General features: G+C 50.2%; 8 protein-coding genes across 8 annotated transcripts; 5 read left to right on the forward strand and 3 right to left on the reverse strand.

Annotated features, from left to right (window-relative positions):
- Window positions 1–215: 215 nt before the first annotated feature.
- On the reverse strand, window positions 216–2,583 carry N7511_007339 (transcription factor domain-containing protein; the record flags this gene model as incomplete). Its single annotated transcript, XM_057129716.1, has 2 exons — window positions 216–1,934; window positions 1,984–2,583. 2 exons carry the CDS (start codon window positions 2,581–2,583, stop codon window positions 216–218), a joined length of 2,319 nt encoding a protein of 772 aa, XP_056982784.1.
- Window positions 2,584–3,944: 1,361 nt separating this feature from the next.
- N7511_007340 (uncharacterized protein) lies at window positions 3,945–4,317 on the reverse strand. The gene is made up of 3 exons (XM_057129717.1): window positions 4,177–4,317; window positions 4,061–4,110; window positions 3,945–4,004 (listed from the first exon to the last, which is right to left on the reverse strand). The coding sequence occupies exons 1-3, from the start codon at window positions 4,303–4,305 to the stop codon at window positions 3,998–4,000; spliced, it is 186 nt and encodes a 61-aa protein (XP_056982785.1). The 5' UTR covers window positions 4,306–4,317; the 3' UTR covers window positions 3,945–3,997.
- Window positions 4,318–4,603: 286 nt separating this feature from the next.
- On the forward strand, window positions 4,604–6,784 carry N7511_007341 (beta-catenin-like protein 1; the record flags this gene model as incomplete). Its single annotated transcript, XM_057129718.1, has 10 exons — window positions 4,604–4,627; window positions 4,675–4,729; window positions 4,782–5,017; window positions 5,069–5,175; window positions 5,222–5,456; window positions 5,504–5,597; window positions 5,645–6,159; window positions 6,209–6,493; window positions 6,538–6,655; window positions 6,702–6,784. 10 exons carry the CDS (start codon window positions 4,604–4,606, stop codon window positions 6,782–6,784), a joined length of 1,752 nt encoding a protein of 583 aa, XP_056982786.1.
- Window positions 6,785–7,243: 459 nt separating this feature from the next.
- Window positions 7,244–11,060, forward strand: N7511_007342 (DNA-directed RNA polymerase II subunit RPB2; the record flags this gene model as incomplete). Its single annotated transcript, XM_057129719.1, has 3 exons — window positions 7,244–7,553; window positions 7,649–10,844; window positions 10,898–11,060. The coding sequence occupies 3 exons, from the start codon at window positions 7,244–7,246 to the stop codon at window positions 11,058–11,060; spliced, it is 3,669 nt and encodes a 1,222-aa protein (XP_056982787.1).
- A 2,080-nt stretch (window positions 11,061–13,140) lies between these two features.
- On the forward strand, window positions 13,141–13,920 carry esdC (GTP-binding protein EsdC; the record flags this gene model as incomplete). The annotated part of the gene is made up of 1 exon (XM_057129720.1): window positions 13,141–13,920. The coding sequence occupies one exon, from the start codon at window positions 13,141–13,143 to the stop codon at window positions 13,918–13,920; it is 780 nt and encodes a 259-aa protein (XP_056982788.1).
- Window positions 13,921–15,478: 1,558 nt separating this feature from the next.
- On the forward strand, window positions 15,479–16,464 carry N7511_007344 (uncharacterized protein; the record flags this gene model as incomplete). Its single annotated transcript, XM_057129721.1, has 2 exons — window positions 15,479–15,703; window positions 15,766–16,464. 2 exons carry the CDS (start codon window positions 15,479–15,481, stop codon window positions 16,462–16,464), a joined length of 924 nt encoding a protein of 307 aa, XP_056982789.1.
- Window positions 16,465–16,656: 192 nt separating this feature from the next.
- N7511_007345 (uncharacterized protein) lies at window positions 16,657–17,765 on the reverse strand (the record flags this gene model as incomplete). The annotated part of the gene is made up of 3 exons (XM_057129722.1): window positions 16,657–17,253; window positions 17,314–17,603; window positions 17,657–17,765. The coding sequence occupies 3 exons, from the start codon at window positions 17,763–17,765 to the stop codon at window positions 16,657–16,659; spliced, it is 996 nt and encodes a 331-aa protein (XP_056982790.1).
- A 981-nt stretch (window positions 17,766–18,746) lies between these two features.
- Window positions 18,747–19,991, forward strand: N7511_007346 (putative PHD finger domain protein; the record flags this gene model as incomplete). Its single annotated transcript, XM_057129723.1, has 1 exon — window positions 18,747–19,991. The coding sequence occupies one exon, from the start codon at window positions 18,747–18,749 to the stop codon at window positions 19,989–19,991; it is 1,245 nt and encodes a 414-aa protein (XP_056982791.1).
- Between the last annotated feature and the right edge of the window lie 118 nt (window positions 19,992–20,109).

A 20,109-nucleotide genomic window follows, 5' to 3' on the forward strand; every position in this document is an offset into this window, starting at 1 on the left:
AAGATGTAATAGCAAGGGCTCAACTGGTAAGGCTGATATCACCAGGACAAAGTCAAAAAGAACGAGGGGTTGAATTTACTTTGACCTGCCACAGGATGAAGAAAGATAGAGTCTGATTATGAGGCATTTTTTGATTTCAAGTAACACTTAATATAGTACAATCGGTAGCCTGAAGACCAAAGCGGTGGAAACAAGAACCAATCTCAATCATAAGACTAAAACATGTCATCGTCAGACTGGAACCCTAGATCCCGATCAAGGTCACCAGTGATCCCAGGTCGAGCATCACCCATAGATTGATGGCGCAGGTGCGTCCCAGGTAGCGTTTCATCTATTCCTTGCAACTCGAACGAGAACGAATCCTGCTCTTGTTCTTGTTGGGGTGTCCTCACTGGATCGAAGGACTGCGTCTTGTTGAATTGACCCATGTCCGTGTCTCGGAATAGATCTTGTGTCCAGTCTATATTTTCGTCTTGTGCAGTTGGTGATACATTGTTTCCATCCAATTTGGAATTCGTTGCAGGAGTCGGCATCTCCGGGAAGCAGTCGATGTCTATTGAGAAGAAGTTGAAGGGGTTGTTGTCGACGGTGCTGGGGTCGGCGAACTGGTCGAACTCGTTGGGGAAGAGAGGCAGAGAAGAATCTTGAGTTGTCTCTGTGGTGGAGTTTCTGGGGGTTGGGAGACCCCCTAGGCCTTGGTTAGGTGTAGCATAGTCTCTTGAGACTGGGGTGTCAGGCTTAGGGGTAGACTGGTCGGTGAGGAGGGGATGGTATTGCGGTATAGGAATTGGATCGTGGCTGCTTGGCTTTCTTGTTGTCAGGGATGTGGCAGGAGCATCGAGGTTGTATTGCATGACCTCAAAAAAGGTGCTGGAGGCACCTGACTGCATTTTGATGGCGGCTTCAATATTGGCGAACTCCTGGTCCGCGGCTGGATATATATCTTTCAGGCAATGCAGTACTTGGATACAACGGTGGAAATTGTATACACTGCTTTCGCGGACAGCCGGATTCTCGGACATGGTGTTGGATAGATGTGCCACGGCAGCGGGTAGAATCACGGTGACTCCAGACTGGGGTAGGAACCGGGTCAAATTGAGTTGATTCAACCCCTGTATAATATGGGTTATTCCACTGGCAGCATCGTGCATTTTTATGCGGGCAGTATTGCACAGCTCAGTGCGCGTCTTAGATTGGTCTTTGACAGCAGCTGCCCAAGGCCGGTGAAGTGCGCTGCTGGTAGCATGATAAAGCATACGCAGCATTGCGCCATGAAGGAGCAGCACGTCCTCGCCATCGCGGAAGTTGTGTTTTGTCTTGGGTATAAATTGTGCATCTTTGGGTAGTGTGCTGAGCCATGAATCAAGCTTTTGGCCGCATCGCGCAAACTCGGACTCTGAAGCTTGTCGGGGGACAAGCGTGACTGTGGTCCGGTTCGTGGCTCCAAATTGACGCTGTGAAGGAGTATATTGGGCAAATAATACCCTGCCAATACACTGACAAAGCTTCATCTTCTCAATAAACATGATAGACAAACGTTTCTGATGTGATACATCTTCCAATTGGCGGCAGCGGAAACTTGTAATAACGGACGGAGCAAAGGGTTCAAAATCAAAGTCTTCTAGACTAAGCATAGGCACATTGCTTGTTCCATCATTGACTTGAAGGGGCCGGCGCATACCCATAGCGATGAGCCGGTCTCGGGAGTATAGGCACCACCAGAGCCGAGCGCGGAGTCGTCGAGTTCTTACATGCATATCGCCTGATGCAGGGTCTTTGTTCAATCCAATAGATTGTGCCTGGGTGTTGCATACCCCAATCCAATCCCAGATGTCTCGCTGCGGACTGTTCTCCGGGTCAGACCAATATGTCATCAAGAGCAATGTTTGTAGGATCACAATTCGATCCTCCTCGCAGTCTAAAGAATATAGTAGCTAAAGATGAGTTAGCCAGGCTCGGGTTCCCATACGCTGGTGTACAAACCCTTAAGCGAGTGAAGAACGCATTCCGCGCGCTCTTCCGAGTTGAGTATCCCGCATCTTGCAGATGTTTAAGATCGACAAACGCCGTACCGACGAACATCACTGCCTGAAACAGCAAAATACTAACGTTTCCTTCCGGATCATTCTCCGCCACGCATCGCAAGAATTCTTGCAAATTTAAAACCGGCATAAAACTATGCACCCACTGAATATAACAGCGAAGCAGCTCGTCCCGCAGACCGCTCTCTGGCAGCGAGAGCGCACCTCGGAACCGCAGGAACTCCAAGTCCTCCGGCGCGATGCGAGCTGGTAGTGGCTTCAGAAATCGAGGCTCGTCATCCAACATGGCCGTCAGCGGATCGAAGTCCGGGTCAATCAAGTCCTGCACGGCGGACACCATATGTGCCAGCGGAAGTGAATGCTTCACATCTGGAGTTCCCAGTGCACGTGACCCGCCAGAAGGATTGCCTTCATATAGCCACGGGGCCTGGGGATCATATCCTGACAGACTGTGGCGCTTGGGTGTTGACTCGAGGCCTGGCCCTGCACTCGGTGACTTGCGCTTCCGAGTGTCTGCCCGGTTAAGGGAGGTTGAGGCCATTTCCTTTCATATAGGGATATTCCTATTATGATAGTATGAGATTGAACGAAATGCAAGAGATTCAACAAAATGAGACCGAATCAAATTGAAGATGACGAAAGATTGCGGTCGGGGAGAAATGTGGGGGAGCCCATTTTGCGGAGACCTTGGCGGCCGGGGAATTCGCCACGACTCGGCATTTATTAGGGCAATTGAGATGAGCATCGCTCGACTCTATAGATCAGGTTAGCCATGGTGGTAGATACCATTGGCTGTGCGTCAGGAATATATTTAAAGTTCTCGCACAGAGCACACAGTGTCACAAAAGAATCAGAATCTCCAATCGTACGACAGGCCCTGAGCGGATATTTGGCGTGTAACAGATTCCCTTTTAAGCATAAACATGGACTCGGATTTACCACTAACCCTATCTTGATTAGAGCGTTGCCGCAAGACTGAAAACCTGGAATAGTGAGGTTTGGCTTTCTTAGATTGGCTGGAGTTTATGAAATGCCATTGCCTTTGGGTGTACTATCGCAGATATATGTAGACTGTAATATAGTAACAATATATAGGAACTTACGCCGCGAGTGCTGCCCTACACATCATCGCAGTCTCAGATTACAGGAAAGATATTTGTCAAGTGGTCAGAGTAAGAGCCAGTGCTGTATTCAATCTAGTTCAGCTAGGTGCGGTAGGGAACATGTTAACCATGGAAGTGTATGGACTGGTTAGGAGTAGTAAGCATGTTTATACCGAGTCTATCTGCCAAAATCTAAGTGGGAGATCATCTACAAGTTTGAAATTCAACTATCACATGGTGTCTTCATCGGTGCATCGATTACTATCTCGAGTGGGAATCATGAACCTCCAAAGTTAGAAAGGGCAAGGCTCCCCGAGGTGAACGGTCGTTTCATATGCATCGTCAGACATGGTATGTAAGTTAACATTATACTATCAAGTTCAGGTTGTTTATCACTGTAGCTAGCTGCCCTCGCACTGTCATTCTAAATAATGCAGTGCACATTGGATTCTACGTCACTCATTACCTGACTGCCGAGTCTAGATGGCCCGTTTCTGTAGCACACAGATCTACTGCCAGCGAGCTTCACCGATAGAGAGCCTTATCCGGCAGCGTTTTGATTGAATTTTGGAAGTCCAAATGTCCTGACACGCGACATCCAGAGAGCAGCAATTGGATTGAACCACACTGGACACCCAGTAATGGCAAATTCCTCGAATTCATGAAAGCAGAGACAGAGCATGCAGGAAAGTACATGCTCTTCCAATAAACTATTGTACAAATTATTCAATCGAAAACCACCGAGCGAAATGTCTATTCAAGCGTTTCCTTTGACCGACGCCGTGTGCTTCCAAAGGATTGAAAAGGGGAGGTCCGAGTCGTATCACCGGAGGTATAAAGGGCGTCAAGATTTTACATGCTGTGTCAAGTCAGAGGCTAATCGTTGAACCGGGACTGAGATGAATGACGACTTACGGAGGGAGGAGGAACTCTCCGAGGCTGCTGTGGAGGAATGCAACACCGGCCTAAAATGATGATGTTAGTTTGTCTGATGATCAGAGTGCCAGGGGCAATGCTGTAGCTGAACATACACCGAAGATCAGGATGCTGCGGACAATGGTCTTGTTCTCGGGGTTGGTGGCCTCATCGTAGATGGTGCTGACGAAGCCCTTCTGGGCGCGGCCAGAGCCGGAGGGAACGATGCGCTGGTTGGGGGCCATTGTGTGATGGAGATTCGAGGATAGAGAACGTGAGTTGATGTTGTTGAAGATGATGATCGGATGTCGAGAAATCTGCGGACTCGGAACGGGCTTGGCGTCACTGCGTCTTTAGCTCCCGCGCGCAACCGTATATCTTTGCCCGCGTGAATGCGACAGCGTCTGCAACATCGGGCCTGGACGTGATTTCGTTTGTTTTCAGCTGCTTTTGCGCGTCTATTCTTTGCCATCGGTTTACTGCCCTCGAATTAGGGACTTGTGGTCTTAGCATTGTCTTTCAAATCACCGTCCTACCGCAATCATGAACGTCGATGAGCTCTTCAAAGTGAGTATGAGAGTATCCACCGGATTTTTGCATATCTAACAAAATAGAAACCGTCCTCCGGAGGCAATGCCAAGCGCAAGTTCGAGCCTCTCCAAGATCCTAGTCCGTTTCCCCTCGCAAAGACGCTGATCGCAACCCTCTAACCATACAACAGATGAAGTCTACAAGTCCGCGAAGCTAGACTCGAATGACGATGCGCGGTCAAAAGGAAAGGCACCTATAGTTGAGGACGAAATAGACGATGGCGAAGCAGGACCCGAGCTTCCTCCGGACTTCGACGAGGAGGATGTCCCAGACGACGAGGAGGGCCGATTCTTCGGAGGTGGAATGGACAGGAAGACAACACAAGCCATGGAGTACATTGATCAGCAAGAGGAAGATGAGACTGCGGTATGGGATAAATGCTCCATGATATCTGGCCAGGTGCTGACAGCTCCCTAGCCCGAGAAGTTCGACTCCGCATGGGTGCGCCGCTTTGCATTGAACTTTGAACGGAAGATCTCGAAGAATGCTGAGCTGCGGGCGAAATTCGAAAGCGATCCTCAAAAGTACGTGAACTGGACGAGATATCTGTACTGGTGCTGACTAGGTTAGATTCATGATATCTGAGGCCGACCTCGACACTGAAATCAAGGGCTTGTCGATTTTGTCCGAGCATTCGGAGCTCTATGAGGAGTTTGCGAAGATGGGATGCGTTGGGTCTTTGATCTCTCTCTTGTCACATGAGAATGCCGACATTGCAATTGATGTCATTCAAATTATCAATGAATTAACAGACGAGGACGTGGAAGCCGAACAAGAACAATGGGATGCTTTAGTGAACGCTATGGTATGTTGAACACACAATTGCATGAGGCAAACACTTACAAGACGTAGATGGAAGCCGATCTCATTGAATTATTGGCACAAAACCTCTCGCGACTGGACGAAGCATCGGAGACAGATAGAGCGGGAGTGTACTATGTGCTAGGTGAGTATGAGAAGATCTAGCGATGAATCAGTAACTAATTCGAACAGGTGTACTGGAAAACTTGGCTTCCCAGACTTCGCACGCCGAGACAATTGGACAGGATGGTTCAATTCTGCCATGGATTATCTCCCGCATCCAGAAGAAAGAAGCCGTCGTTAATCAGAACAAGCAATACGCCGCCGAAATATTGGCGATTCTTCTGCAGTCATCACCAAAGAACCGCTCCAAGTTCATCGAGCTAGATGGTATCGACGTTCTTCTCCAATTGCTCAGTGCCTACAGGAAGCGCGACCCAGTAAAGGACTCCGACGAAGAAGAATATGTCGAGAACCTGTTCGATGCTCTTGTCTGTCTTGTTGAAGAGGACGCAGGCAAGGAAAAGTTTGTGGAAAATGAAGGAATTGAGCTAGCGTTGATCATGCTCAGAGAAGGCAAGTTCAGCAAATCTCGCTCTCTGAGAGTGCTTGATCACGCTTTAGGTGGAGCCGGAGGAGCCCCAGCATGTGAGAGACTGGTGGAGGCAGCAGGCCTGAAGACTATTTTCGGAATGTTCATGAAAAAGGTATAGTCTCTCATGTCCATAGCATTGGTTCAGACTAACATGCATACAGCAAGAGGGACAGAATATTGAGCACTTCTTGGGGATCTTCGCCTCTCTTCTGCGTCTCTTGCCTGGTGGCTCAGCGCCACGTATCCGGACTCTAGCAAAGTTCATGGAGAAAGACTATGGAAAGATCGAGAAGCTGGTCAAGCTGAGGCGCGAGTACGCCGCGCGTGTCTCGCCTGTTGAAGAGGCTATCGCGAAAGAGCGCCGAACCTTTGATAAGGAAGAACAAGAAATGATGGCTGCCGAATGGCTCTCAAAGCGGTTTGATGCTGGTTTGTTCTCATTACAGGTATGTTCTTCTCGCCACTACACCATGCTCTGCTAACAACCCAGACTATCGATGTTATCTTGGCGTGGCTTATTGCTGAGGATGATGGAGCCAAACAGAAGATTCTTGCACTTCTTGCAGAGCGTGATGAAGACCTATCTCTGGTCCGTAGCACACTACAGGGTAAGTAATATGCATATCCTCTTTTGAACAAAGCTAATTTTCACAGAACAACTCGAAGGACTAGGGGAGGAGGAGCCAGGTCAGAAAGACTTCAAGGATATGCTTAGCACACTTCTTCAGTTTGTTTAAGCGATGCGATCCCTTGCATTATATGTACAATAAAATAACCCACGACTCTTTTACTCAACACCCAAGTGATTATAATCAATGCGACTATGTACTGATTTATGTCTATATCGGCGTATACTTCGAGGCGGTGAGAGTAAATTCACGTGACAACTACCCGAAGAGGCCTAGCGTCTAGCTAGCGGGCTCAGAAGCATCAAGAGTCTGGAGATCAGTCCCTTCATCTCATCATTGTCGGGGAGTTTCTATTCCATCCCCTTTCAGATTGTCAGGCTTTAACATACCCCTGCCTTTGACATTCTGATTCCCGCCGATCTCAATCTCCATCACCGACAGGCAGGCTTGCAGCGCGTTGGGTGATTCTTCGGACTGTGCCAGGCCGACGCGCCTCCCTTCGTTTTTTCAGATCAACACCTTCTTCAATCCGCCTCCGACCTGACCAGGTCGCCTTCGATCGCCACCATGGCGGACTACGACGAAACCTACGAGGAGGAGTTTTACGACGATGCGGACGAGGGCATCACCTCCGAAGATTGCTGGACCGTGATCTCTTCATTCTTCGATTCGAAGGGTCTTGTGTCCCAGCAGCTGGACTCATTCGACGAGTTCATTTCTTCGACGATGCAGGAACTTGTGGAGGAACAAGGACAGGTTGTTCTCGATCAAACTCTCCCCCTCACCGAAGACGAGGTTGACCCCGTCGTTGTGCGCCGATATGAGCTCAAATTCGGTACCGTTATGCTTTCACGACCATCCGTCACAGAAGGTGATGGTGCGACCACTATCATGTTGCCACAAGAAGCGCGTCTCCGAAATCTTACCTACGCCTCCCCCTCTACCTGGGCGTAACAAAGAGGGTCATGGAAGGTCGCGAGCGATCATCTAACCCCGATGATGACGATGCGAACGAAGGCGATGCCGACCAGAAGAACCGTGGCACATATCTCCAGTGGGAGCAGAAGCACCTGGAGGGAGGTGGGAAGGAGGAGACAGTCTTTATCGGAAAGATGCCCATTATGCTCAAGTCCAAGTACTGCATCTTGAAGGACCTTTCCGAACAGGCTCTCTACGCCTGGAATGAATGCCCGTACGACTCTGGTGGTTACTTCGTCATTAACGGTAGTGAAAAGGTTTTGATTGCACAGGAGCGCAGTGCTGGAAACATCGTCCAGGTCTTCAAGAAAGCCCCTCCCAGTCCCACACCCTATGTTGCTGAAATCAGAAGTGCTGTGGAAAAGGGCTCGCGACTGCTCTCTCAGCTTTCTTTGAAGCTCTTTGCCAAGGGAGACAGCGCCAAGGGTGGATTTGGCCCAACGATTCGCTCGACTCTCCCATATGTTCGCGCTGATATTCCGATCGTCGTTGTTTTCCGTGCGCTGGGCGTCGTGTCTGACGAGGATATTCTGAACCACATTTGTTACGATCGTAATGATACTCAGATGCTCGAGATGCTCAAGCCTTGTATCGAGGAAGGTTTCGTCATTCAGGACCGAGAAGTGGCCCTTGACTTTATTGCCAAGCGTGGCTCATCACAATCTAACCTGAACCACGACCGACGTGTGAAATATGCTCGCGATATTATGCAGAAGGAATTGCTGCCTCACATTTCGCAAAGCGAGGGCAGTGAGACCCGTAAGGCATTCTTCCTCGGATACATGGTGCACCGTCTTCTTCAGTGTGCTCTGGGTCGTACCGATGTTGATGATCGTGATCACTTCGGAAAGAAGCGTCTTGATTTGGCTGGACCTCTTCTGGCCAACCTGTTCCGTGTCCTTTTCACTCGAGTGACCCGTGATCTTCAACGCTACGTGCAGCGCAGCGTCGAGACCAACCGTGAAATTTATCTTAACATTGGTCTTAAGGCGGCCACACTTACAGGTGGTCTGAAGTATGCTCTTGCCACTGGTAACTGGGGTGAGCAGAAGAAGGCGGCCAGTGCAAAGGCCGGTGTATCTCAGGTGCTGAGTCGTTATACTTTCGCCTCTTCGTTGTCTCATTTGCGACGTACCAACACACCCATTGGCAGAGATGGAAAGATTGCCAAGCCGCGTCAACTACACAACACCCACTGGGGTTTGGTCTGTCCAGCCGAGACTCCTGAAGGTCAAGCTTGTGGTCTTGTCAAGAACTTGGCACTTATGTGCTACATCACCGTTGGTACACCGAGTGAGCCTATCATTGATTTCATGATTCAGCGAAACATGGAAGTGCTTGAGGAGTTCGAACCTCAAGTCACGCCAAATGCCACCAAGGTGTTTGTCAATGGTGTCTGGGTTGGTATTCACAGAGATCCCTCGCATCTTGTGGCTACTATGCAGAACCTTCGTCGACGAAACATGATCTCTCACGAAGTCAGTTTGATTCGTGATATTCGTGAGCGTGAATTTAAGATCTTCACTGACACTGGTCGTGTTTGCCGCCCCTTGTTCGTTATCGACAATGATCCTAAGAGTGAGAACTCTGGCGGATTGATCCTTAATAAGGAGCATATTCACAAGCTTGAGCAGGATAAGGATCTGCCTGCCGACATGGACCCAGAAGAACGTCGCGAGCAGTACTTCGGATGGGATGGTTTGGTCCGCTCCGGTGCTGTTGAATATGTCGACGCCGAGGAAGAAGAGACTATCATGATTGTCATGACGCCCGAGGATCTCGAGATTTCGCGGCAGCTCCAGGCTGGTTACGCCCTGCCCGAGGACGAGACCAGTGATCCCAATAAGCGTGTCCGCTCGATTCTCAGCCAGCGTGCCCACACCTGGACACATTGCGAGATTCACCCGAGTATGATCTTGGGTGTTTGCGCCAGTATCATTCCTTTCCCTGATCACAACCAGTCGCCCCGTAACACATACCAATCTGCCATGGGTAAGCAAGCCATGGGTGTCTTCTTGACAAACTTTGCACAGCGTATGGAGACCATGGCGAATATTCTGTACTACCCTCAGAAGCCTCTGGCTACTACTCGTTCAATGGAGTTCCTGCGGTTCCGTGAGTTGCCTGCCGGCCAGAACGCGATTGTCGCTATTGCTACATACTCCGGATACAACCAGGAAGATTCCGTTATTATGAACCAGAGCAGTATCGATCGTGGTCTGTTCCGCAGTCTGTTCTACCGAACCTACACGGACACCGAGAAGATGGTCGGCCTTTCAGTGGTTGAGCGCTTCGAGAAGCCCATGCGAACTGACACCATCGGTATGCGCAAGGGTACCTATGACAAGCTGGATGATGATGGAATCGTTGCTCCGGGTGTTCGTGTTTCTGGTGAAGATATCATTATTGGAAAGACTGCCCCCTTGGCCCCTGATGCCGAGGAGCTCGGCCAGCGCACCAAGGCACACACCAAGATCGACGTGTCGACGCCACTCCGAAGCACGGAGAACGGTATTGTTGACCAGGTGCTAGTCTCGACTGGCAACGATGATCTCAAGTTCGTCAAGGTGCGCATGCGTACCACCAAGATCCCCCAGATTGGTGACAAGTTCGCCTCTCGTCACGGTCAAAAGGGTACTATTGGTATCACATACCGCCAGGAGGACATGCCCTTCACCCGTGAAGGTGTGGTTCCCGATTTGATTATCAACCCCCACGCCATTCCCTCTCGAATGACCATTGCTCATTTGATCGAGTGTCAATTGTCCAAGGTCTCGGCTTTGCGTGGATTCGAGGGAGATGCTACTCCTTTCACTGATGTCACCGTCGACTCGGTTTCGCGTCTGTTGCGCGAGCACGGCTACCAGTCTCGTGGATTCGAAGTCATGTACAACGGACACACTGGTCGTAAGATGGTTGCCCAGGTGTTCCTCGGACCTACCTACTACCAGCGTCTGCGCCATATGGTCGACGACAAGATCCACGCCCGTGCCCGTGGTCCTACTCAAATCTTGACCCGCCAGCCTGTAGAGGGTCGTGCCCGTGATGGTGGTCTCCGTTTCGGAGAGATGGAGCGCGATTGTATGATCGCCCACGGTGCCAGTGCCTTCTTGAAGGAGCGTCTGTTCGATGTGTCGGATCCGTTCCGTGTTCACATTTGTGACGACTGTGGTCTGATGACTCCTGTCGCGTAAGTTTTTCCCTGAATATCCCATTTTATGCTTGCATACTAACGCCTTCTAGCAAACTCAAGAAGGGTCTCTTCGAGTGTCGCCTGTGCAACAACAAGCACCGCATCTCGCAAGTGCACATTCCCTACGCCGCCAAGCTTCTGTTCCAAGAGCTGGCCTCCATGAACATTGCCGCCCGGATGTTTACCAACAGATCCGGTGTGTCGGTGCGGTAATTCTGAGGTTTCTTATTCTGTATTTTAATGATCTGCGAAAAAAATGCGCATATTCTGGCCTGTTTCTGTGGCGTCTGGGGGTTCGCATTTGAAACTTAGTTCTTCGGCCATACATACTTGAATCACATCGTGCACATTGATGTACCAGCGTATTGATTGTAGTCTATAAACATACTCCAGATAATAAGTAATCCATGTCCTTTGCCCTTAACGTATACCTGACCCCGACAAGCCGACAATCCGAACTATACCTCCCCCAACCTCCTCATTTACATGGCCCAGCCCCCTCGGCCTGTCCCTATATCTAGGATGTGCTGGATTGGTGAGCTTTGGGTAGCTTGAGTCGACGATACATTTTGTTCAACAGCGGCATAGAAAAGTGGGGTTTTTTCCTCGGTGTAAGTTCAAGATGATCGCCATGGGATGTCTATCCGGGTCAATTTTGGTCTCTGATATAGACAGACCCGGTCTCAAAGCTCTCCCACTGCTGTTCATCTGATGCAACCCTGTAGAATGAGTTATTCCTGTCCACTAGTGTTCATGGTATATACCGTAATCTCCCGTCCTTGACGACTTGGTAGCTCTACGCACTTAGCTTAGCAGGTGCCCTCTAGATCGATAGCATAGCACATCAAAGACCCTATAATGTATGGCCAATGTGAGAAAACTTTTTCACTCATCGATATCAGGTTGATTCAATTGATCGATTGATCGATTAATCAGTGTACATATTCGCACGATTCAAACCCCCCCCCCAGTGTACACGGCCGAGTGCCACAGCAAGTCCGAATCCTGGCTTCTTAGTCGGGAGGCGCACGCGGCCTTTGCGGCTTACTTCCGAGCTCAAGTATGTCAGACAGGTGTGATTGCATTGGCCGAAGTCAAATGTATATTAAAGTGTGCAAGATAGGCACATTGTGGTGGGATCCCCTGGACTCGAACTGGACGGTCAGAGTTCTCGTCGTTCGCACGTTCTAACATGATGCCTACTTGATCTGAGGCTTTGTTTGCCTTTTTCTATACAGTATAAAGTACATTGGATGTGATCCGAGTCCAATGGGGGGAAATAGGCCTGGTGCTCTGCTATGATGCATTAGCGGGATATATGATCTGTGCGATGTCATCTGTGCTCTATTTTACCATTGAGAATTATTACTGACGTCTCATTGTCGGTTACTGCTATCATATGTGCTATGACATGCCCCAGGCTTCTAAGACCTGCATGCGCTGTCACTTCGTCAGCCCACTTGCGCCCTCTGACTGGCTTTCGTCTTCCCGTCTCTGGTCTCGGCACATTGAGTATTCAGGATTGCGAGTTGAGGGATCTGGTATCTGAGATGGCTGAGAGGTGTTCTGCCCAGTTCGTCCGTCCGCCAGTCTGCCTGACTGAAGGTGCCTGTTGTGACTGCGCACTCACCAAGAACCACCACCACAACCTATCAACATAAACCATCAGCTCAAAATATCCAAGTCTGCTCTGCACACTCTGCTGAGGCTGACAAAACTCTCCCCTCACTTGATCAGACCCCAGCGCGAAATCAGCGCCCATCATTGGCCACCGCCTGGAGGGCATCTCATCACTGCGCACCACCGCACTGAACCAACCACCATCGGCCAATAACCGCCCAGTCAACTCTGCACAACAATTCTGCAGATTTGGTGGACTCGACTTAAAAGATGCCATAGCCACCCTAGGCAGATTTCTTTCTTCTTTTCTTCCAGCGAGCGTTTGTTGTGTTAGTGCTGCATATTCGATCCTGGCACTGGCTGCCCGATCTCTTTTTTTTCTTCTTTCTTTCTATACTATCTTAATTCATCCTTTCAAACGAGCTGTGCTCTTTGAGATTCTGCCTTGCTCATCTTTCGAATACTATTTACAGGAATTACAGCTTGTCGCCGGTCGACCAGTTCAACTTCCTCAGTTTCTACCACAACAAACCAACTTAATTTAATCTCGCTCGATTCTCTTACAATTTCGTGGACCGGTTCCCGAAAGAGTCAATTATCACGAAACTCCGGCAGTCTCGTTCTACATCGATACTCTTTCACCGCTACGAATTACCTGCTTCAATTGTTCATCATGGCCGCCGTTCAACTCAAGTTCTCCCTCCGGACCTCGTCCAACGTCAAGACCGTCCACCTCGTCGGCTCCTGGGACAACTACCAGCGCCAGATCCCCCTCTCCGCCGAGGAAAAGCCCGGCGCCTGGGTCGGCAAGTTCCGCTTCCAGACCTCCATGCTGCAACTCGGAGGCCGCTACTGGTACTACTACATCATGGACGGCTACCACGTCTCGCACGACCCCGCCGTCGAGTTCACCGTCGAGCCCACCACCGGCCGCAAGCTCAACATCCTCGACGTCCCCGGTGGCAAGTCCACCAGCACCAGCACCCGCAAGCCCCGCGCCAGCGTCGCCACCGGCCGCGCCCTGTCTCCCTCGCGCATCCACCACCCCAAGCCGTCCAAGCCCTACGCCTCCCGCCAGCTCCGCGAGGCCGACTTCGCCCCCACCGTCGACGACCTGACCCGCCGCTTTGCCGGCTCGCGTCTGTCCGATGAGTACTCCTACTCCAACTCGCCGCCCAGCTCCGCCGGCTCGAGTCTCTCGTCGCGCTCGTCTGGCTCAACCTCCCCGTCCTCGCTCTCGTCCATGAGTGACCCGCCTGTCCAGTGCCGCTGTGAACGCTACGGTATCACCCGCAAGGGTGACCGTGTCAAGCTGGACTGTGGTGGTTCCCGCTGTGGCTATCTGACCGAGTCGTCGGATGACTCGTGCTCCGAGTCTGAGTATGAGAGCGATGAGGAGTACTGCCGTGCTCGCAATGCTGCTCGTCGTCAGGGTATTGTTGTTCGTCGGTAGATTCTTACCGTCGGTCTGGGTCTGGGTTTCGACTGAGATCTGGATCTTGTTTTGATCTGTCTGCGCTTGACTGTACTAGTCATTGCGTTTTTTTGATTTTGAAAATACTTGGAAAATGAAAATAAATAAAAAAAAGCCCGAAACCGAGGGTGAACCGGTTTCACGCCGCGGTTGGGCGGGGATGATAATTCTGTTGAGGAAGGAGAGGAGAGGAGAGGAGAAGAAGAAGAAGAAGAAGAGAAGAAGAAGGTATCGACGTATCCTTACATCGATCAACCGACAACACCACTTGGATCATCCAATCCAGCAAATGTGGACGCCGACAAACTTATCTTGAACCGGTCAAGATCCGCTACCCCCGGCACAAGCTATAAGAAACCGACAAGATTCACATGGACATGCACATCCTCCTCGGGGCTCATGTCCATCCAATGAATGCATGACTCGGCATCTCAACGTCAACACAACCAAGGAAGTCACTGCTCATCGCTGTGATGCGCCTGTTTTCCTAGCGCGAGCTTTGGTTAGATAGATCTTACTCGAGATGCCATGAATAACGAGATATGATCTGCATTTGACTTTACTGTAGACGTAAACGACTGACTAATTGCCATTTCTTGTTGGTTTTGTCTTTTATTTTGAACACCCTGTGCTCGAATACGTTGTCTCTTTAAATCTACTACATTTAGTCCCGCGACGCGAATTTTGTTCTTCACTACTTGCTCTCTACTGAATGAGGGCACTGGAGCAGCCATCCTGACTAGGTTAAACAGGCCTACACTCTTACCCATTAGCATTGTTATCATACCCTAAATAGAAACATATAAATATGCAAATCTTCACGACAGATGTTACACTTCTATTCTCTTTGGTTGTTTCTTAGTTCCAGTCAACGTAACAGTAAACATAATCCCAGTCCATTGGCAGCATGACGGGCTTGATGATCCAAAACTCAACTAGTCACTCGTCACAGCCAGAAAAAAGAAAAGAAATATGCTTCGTGTTTATATGATGATTGTCATCTGACCCTTTAGAAACTGCCTAAACATGTCCACTGAAACAGCAAGTTAAGGCCATAGTTAGGGCAAGCGTAATGTGCGCAACTTTCCGCACCTGGCATTCGCTCGCCGTCTTGGAACATCATGCTGAAGATTCAAAGGTCAGGGCTTCAGCCTCACTGTTGGCCTTTTGTCGGTCCTGTCTGCTTGACGAGCAGAACGACGGTAGAGAATGAACTTGCGGCTTGTTGGGGGGGCGGACTTGAAATGACAATTGAAGTTTATTTGCTGGCAAAGTTGAAGAGTCTTCGTGATTGCACGAGTCAATGATGGTTCTAATCTAAGGTATTCATGTAGTCTAGGTAGCATTAGGTGAGTCAGTCTGCCGCACTGGACGGCTCGCAAGCAACCTGATCGCTTAGCGGCCATAAGTTAATTCTCAACACTGGCGAGGTATATAATCTTGAACTACACCTGGGGTATATAACCCAACCATGCCCCTCTTCCCCCAGTCACCGCAACATCATTCACTCCCACCGCTACCACCAAGACCAACGACAATGAGAGAAGGCCTCGACCTCCCCGATTTCGGGAACCTCCCATTCGACCATTTCGTCGTAGTAAACCACCCCTCCCGTTCCTCACCACACATCTACGAGAGCAATTCCAACCTAATCTCTCTATTCATCAAGGCAAACTGGGACACAACATCCCCACTCTCCAAAAACGAGCAAAAAAGAATCCTTGTTGAGAAATGGATCGCGTTAGGAAAATATGGACGAAACGTATCCATCAACCTCACCAACCTATCCATTCAATGATCACCCCCGACTGACCAACCTCCCAGGACTGGGCCCTCGCCATGTTCAATGACCCACTCATCGATCATATCCCAGAGGGGATACCACAAGACCTCCTCTCAGAGGAAGACCGCGCAATAAGCAGCCTCATGTCCACAACCCTCTGGATCCGAACCTGGTTCGGCGATCATACAGATCAAACAAGCCAAGACGCCGCAGACACGGCCTACGCCCGACTCCGGAAGGAAGTGCTACAGCAGGGTCACGAGGATCACCACGTTTTCTGTATCCCCGAGGAACATGTTTTCGAGGATCCGGAGGATCTGATGATAGATGCCCGGTGGGACCGGGATCTGATTGAAGGCGTTGCGACAGGCTGTCCGGGTTCTGTGCCGGGGTATCTACTTGCGGCGCTGATGCATTGTCCTGAGCTGTTTGAGGGGGTATCGGATGACGACTGGCGGCATTGGAAGGGAGAGGAGCGGGCTGAGGAGCTGGTGGAGAGTGATCGGATACAGAAGGCGCTGGTTCTTGTTGCGGATCGGAAGGCCTGTGTGGAGGGTTGGGTGTTGGCCTTAGCGGTGAATCATCGGGGGGAGGTCCTTCCGGTTAGGGTGCGTGGGCGGGCTATGGAGGTGGCGCAGATTGCGGTGGATTGGTTGGAGGGCGAGCCTTTGTCGGATATTGTGGATGATGGGGATGAAGATGTGGAGTTTTATCTAGGGGGAGGGAATGGGTGGGAGTAACTGTAAGTAGTATATTCTTAGAAGCTCATGTATCAACCTGCTCTGTTGTATATAAAAAATATAAATCTGGCCACCTAGGGCACGGGTAGAGCTTATTGGTCGAAGCTTGAGTATATGGTCTGCTCAAGGTCGTGTTGATATCTATCTGATGGCAGATGTAGACTTGTGCGGCATAATAACTTGAACCCTCAATCAAGCAGATTGAGGCCCTTTCCCAATGATTCTCTCTAAGAAATCGAAACCCTCCCTTTGCAACCACCAAGTCTTCGATCCAACCTTCATGAGCATAGCAAAAGTATGTTCTTCCCCTGGAACCTCGGTCATTCCACACTGCACACCGGCCTCCCTCAACTGTCGATACAACTCGCGACTAAGTTCAATAGGAACCATTGTATCCGCAAGACCATGCACAATCCATGTTGGTGGGAAGTCAGCATGGATGTTCTTCACTGGATCAATGCGATCCATTCCTGGATCTGTGGTTTTGCAGTCTGGGTAGATGGCGTCCATGACGGTTCCATTGGCAATCTGGGTGAAAGCGAAAGCGTCGCGTGGTCGGGAGAAATTGGGGCCTTTTCTACCTCCAGCTTCTGATTGGCCTTCCAGAGAGACAGAGCTGTCGGTTGGAATTGGAATCTCTTGATAGATTTGAGACAGGAATTCTGGTTCTAGGTTGGGGGGTAGTTTTGCCGCGACGTGAGGAAGAGGCGTTTTCCAGAATGGGTCGGTGAAGTTCACTGCGCCGTAGAGAGAGAGAATTGCTTTGACTGGTTTAGCCACGTCAAATCCCTGTGTCGAGTGTTAGTACTGGTGTTTCTTGTGGTGGAATCCGTGGATAGAAGCACATACCAGTCCCAAAGCTAGTGTTCCGCCAGATGATGTGCCGAATGCAGCGATGTTGTCCAGGTCAGCTCTGTATGCACCATGGCTGGAAAGGAATTTGTCCAGCTGTCCTTCTTGGATCCAAGTTAACAAATCGCGTATATCCTGCATTGGTCCCTCGAGGATATTCACTCCGGGACATAGCCGGTGGTTGGGAACTAGCACGATCCAGCCCCGGTCGAGGCAGTCTTGCACTTGGGGTAGGGAAACCATCCGCGAATGGCCCAGCATGAAAGCACCGCCATGGATGTCGATCACTTTGTTTTCGGTTTAGTAGAATGCTTGATAGCGCTATTGGAGTGGCACTTACACACTGGATGTTTCTGTGTCGAGGAAGAGGTGGGGAGATATACATCTGTGGTGATTTGACTGCCATTGATCTCTTTGTAGAGAACCGTCAGGGGATTGTTGAGAGACATGCTTAAAGACCAAACGTCGGGTGTCGGCAGTTCTTTATGTGTCAGTGCGGGGACGGAATTCCCCAGTTGGCGATCTCGGCTTTTCCGGGTCCCTCGGATAGCTTCATCGCTTATACTCGCGCTTTTTACTGTTTTGCTGGTTGATCAGATGATATTAGTTCAAAGATTCTAGATATATGCTTTGAGAAATGGTTTGCAGTTATCGTTAAACATACATTGTAGACTATATATATTGGACACCTCGTATGTGATAAATCTTGGAAACGTCACAAAGTATGGAAAGTTTATGAAATAGATGCATATCTTGATATCATGGGGGAAAACACAAATTTCGAAAGAATATCCACACGTTAGCGAAGACATTGTACACATTTTCTGTAGTTAACTTATAGCGAAGTTACCTGTTATATTAGGGCTTGCTGCAATTGACCCACTGCCCATGTAACTAAAGATCTCAAACCTGAGGAATCGACAATACTTAAGTACCTGCAAACTAGTATCATGAAGACTAGCTGGCCTAGAAATCTAGGAACTTCGATCTATCAGAACCGTTTGGATACTGTGCAGACACTGTAGCGAGATCGGGAGCTCCCCAAGAATTTCCCAAGCAGACATGAATTTCTATCAAGACCTTATGACGGAATAATCATCGTCGGAAATAATCAGACGTTCTTTGCATTTATTCTCCGTTGCCTTGGTATAAACTTGAAGTCCAGCCCTAAGTTAAATCACAGGATTCCGCGATGCTAGCAGCTGACTCAGAAATGAGTCAGCGGAGACCAACTGTCCAGGTGCCAATTTGACCCCCTGCGATGGAAGTCATCAACGCGAACACCAAGCAGTTGTTTATTCATCGGAGGTCCGGCGGAAATAGACTCGCATTGGATCCTGGGGGTAATCTTCAACCTAGCTGATCACCTTCCGACGTTCCCAGCACCCAGGCGCCGGCCAACTACAACCCGCCTTGCGACCGCATCGAAAATGGCTCACGGAGCGGAGGACTGCGCAACCGTCCTGGAGCAATTCGTGCACGATGTGGCGAATCTTCCGGCTGAGATCAACCATTTAATGGAAGAAATCCAGGCCAAGGACAAGGTCATACAGGAATGTCGCGCCACTATCAACTCGCGCGACGGCAGCATCCAGAAATTCATCAAGATGAACGGCAGTCTGGCACCAAACCCGAAGGAAGAGCAATACGGAAAGACTATTCTAGAGAACATGGATCAATCTTTCGAACTTCAGACCGAGAAGATCCAGCTTAGCGAGAAAGCATGCGTTCTGCTCGATCGCCAGATCAAGCGGCTGGACGTGCGCATTCGCGACCTGGTCAACGAGGGCCTCCTCACCAATGATCCTCCTCTCCCATCTCTTTTCGACTCCAAAAACAAATACCGCAACCCTCCTAAGGTCTTCTTCCCTGATTCTACCCCCTCCGAAACCCCCGCCTACTCCGCACCTCTCAACCCGACCTCTGGAAATGCGAATCCTATTCTAGCAGCTGCCCAGCGCCTGAGCCAATCCACGGCACCGCGCACTCCCGGTTCCATCACTTTACCAGGCCATACCGCAGTGCGCAGCTCTGCACCAGCTACACCGGCCGCTGCAGTCGTCCACCTCCAGCAACGGCAGCGCGAATCCTCTGCCGGAGCAGTAGATAGCAAACGTCGCCGACTGAACCCAGTCCTCAACACTCTCCCCGCAGCATCATCGAATCTCCGCCAATCATCTCTCGGCCCTGGCACACCCAAGCCCGGCACCCCGGCGGGCAGCCGCGCAGGCAGTGCTGGCCCACGCTCCAGCCTCGGCGTCAAGAAAGCACTGACGAAGAAGGTCGCGCCTCACCACCAAGTCAAGAAGCTCAAGTCTCACCACGGCAAGCCGCTCAAGCGATCTTCCAGCGCGAGTGGTCGTATCAAAGCGTCGAAGAAGTCTCCCAATGGCGAGGGCGATGAGGATGACGACTCTATGCTTAGCAGTGCGGATACTTCGGACTCTGATAATGAGGCCGCAGGAGACGAGGATATGGATGATGATGACGAGGACGAGGGAAATGAGGATTCTAAGGTCTACTGTACCTGTCGTACGGTCAGCCATGGGGATATGGTTGCTTGTGACAATGATGATTGTCCTTACGAGTGGTTCCATTGGAAGTGTGTTGGGCTTACCCGTGAGCCTGTTGGGACCTGGTACTGTGATGAGTGCAGAAGCACTCTGGGCAAGTAACTTACTGTACTCTACTCTTTTGTTTTTGTTCTATGATTTGCGTGACGGTTGATATACCCACGGCGTTTGGGGGAATTTTCATGGTGTTAGCTAGGCCCGGAGGTGAGCTGTCTCTAGA

The sequence above is a fragment of the Penicillium nucicola genome (assembly GCF_028828085.1).
Source record: "Penicillium nucicola strain IBT 29836 chromosome Unknown utg000007l, whole genome shotgun sequence".
In the NCBI taxonomy this organism is placed as follows: Eukaryota; Fungi; Ascomycota; class Eurotiomycetes; order Eurotiales; family Aspergillaceae; genus Penicillium; species Penicillium nucicola.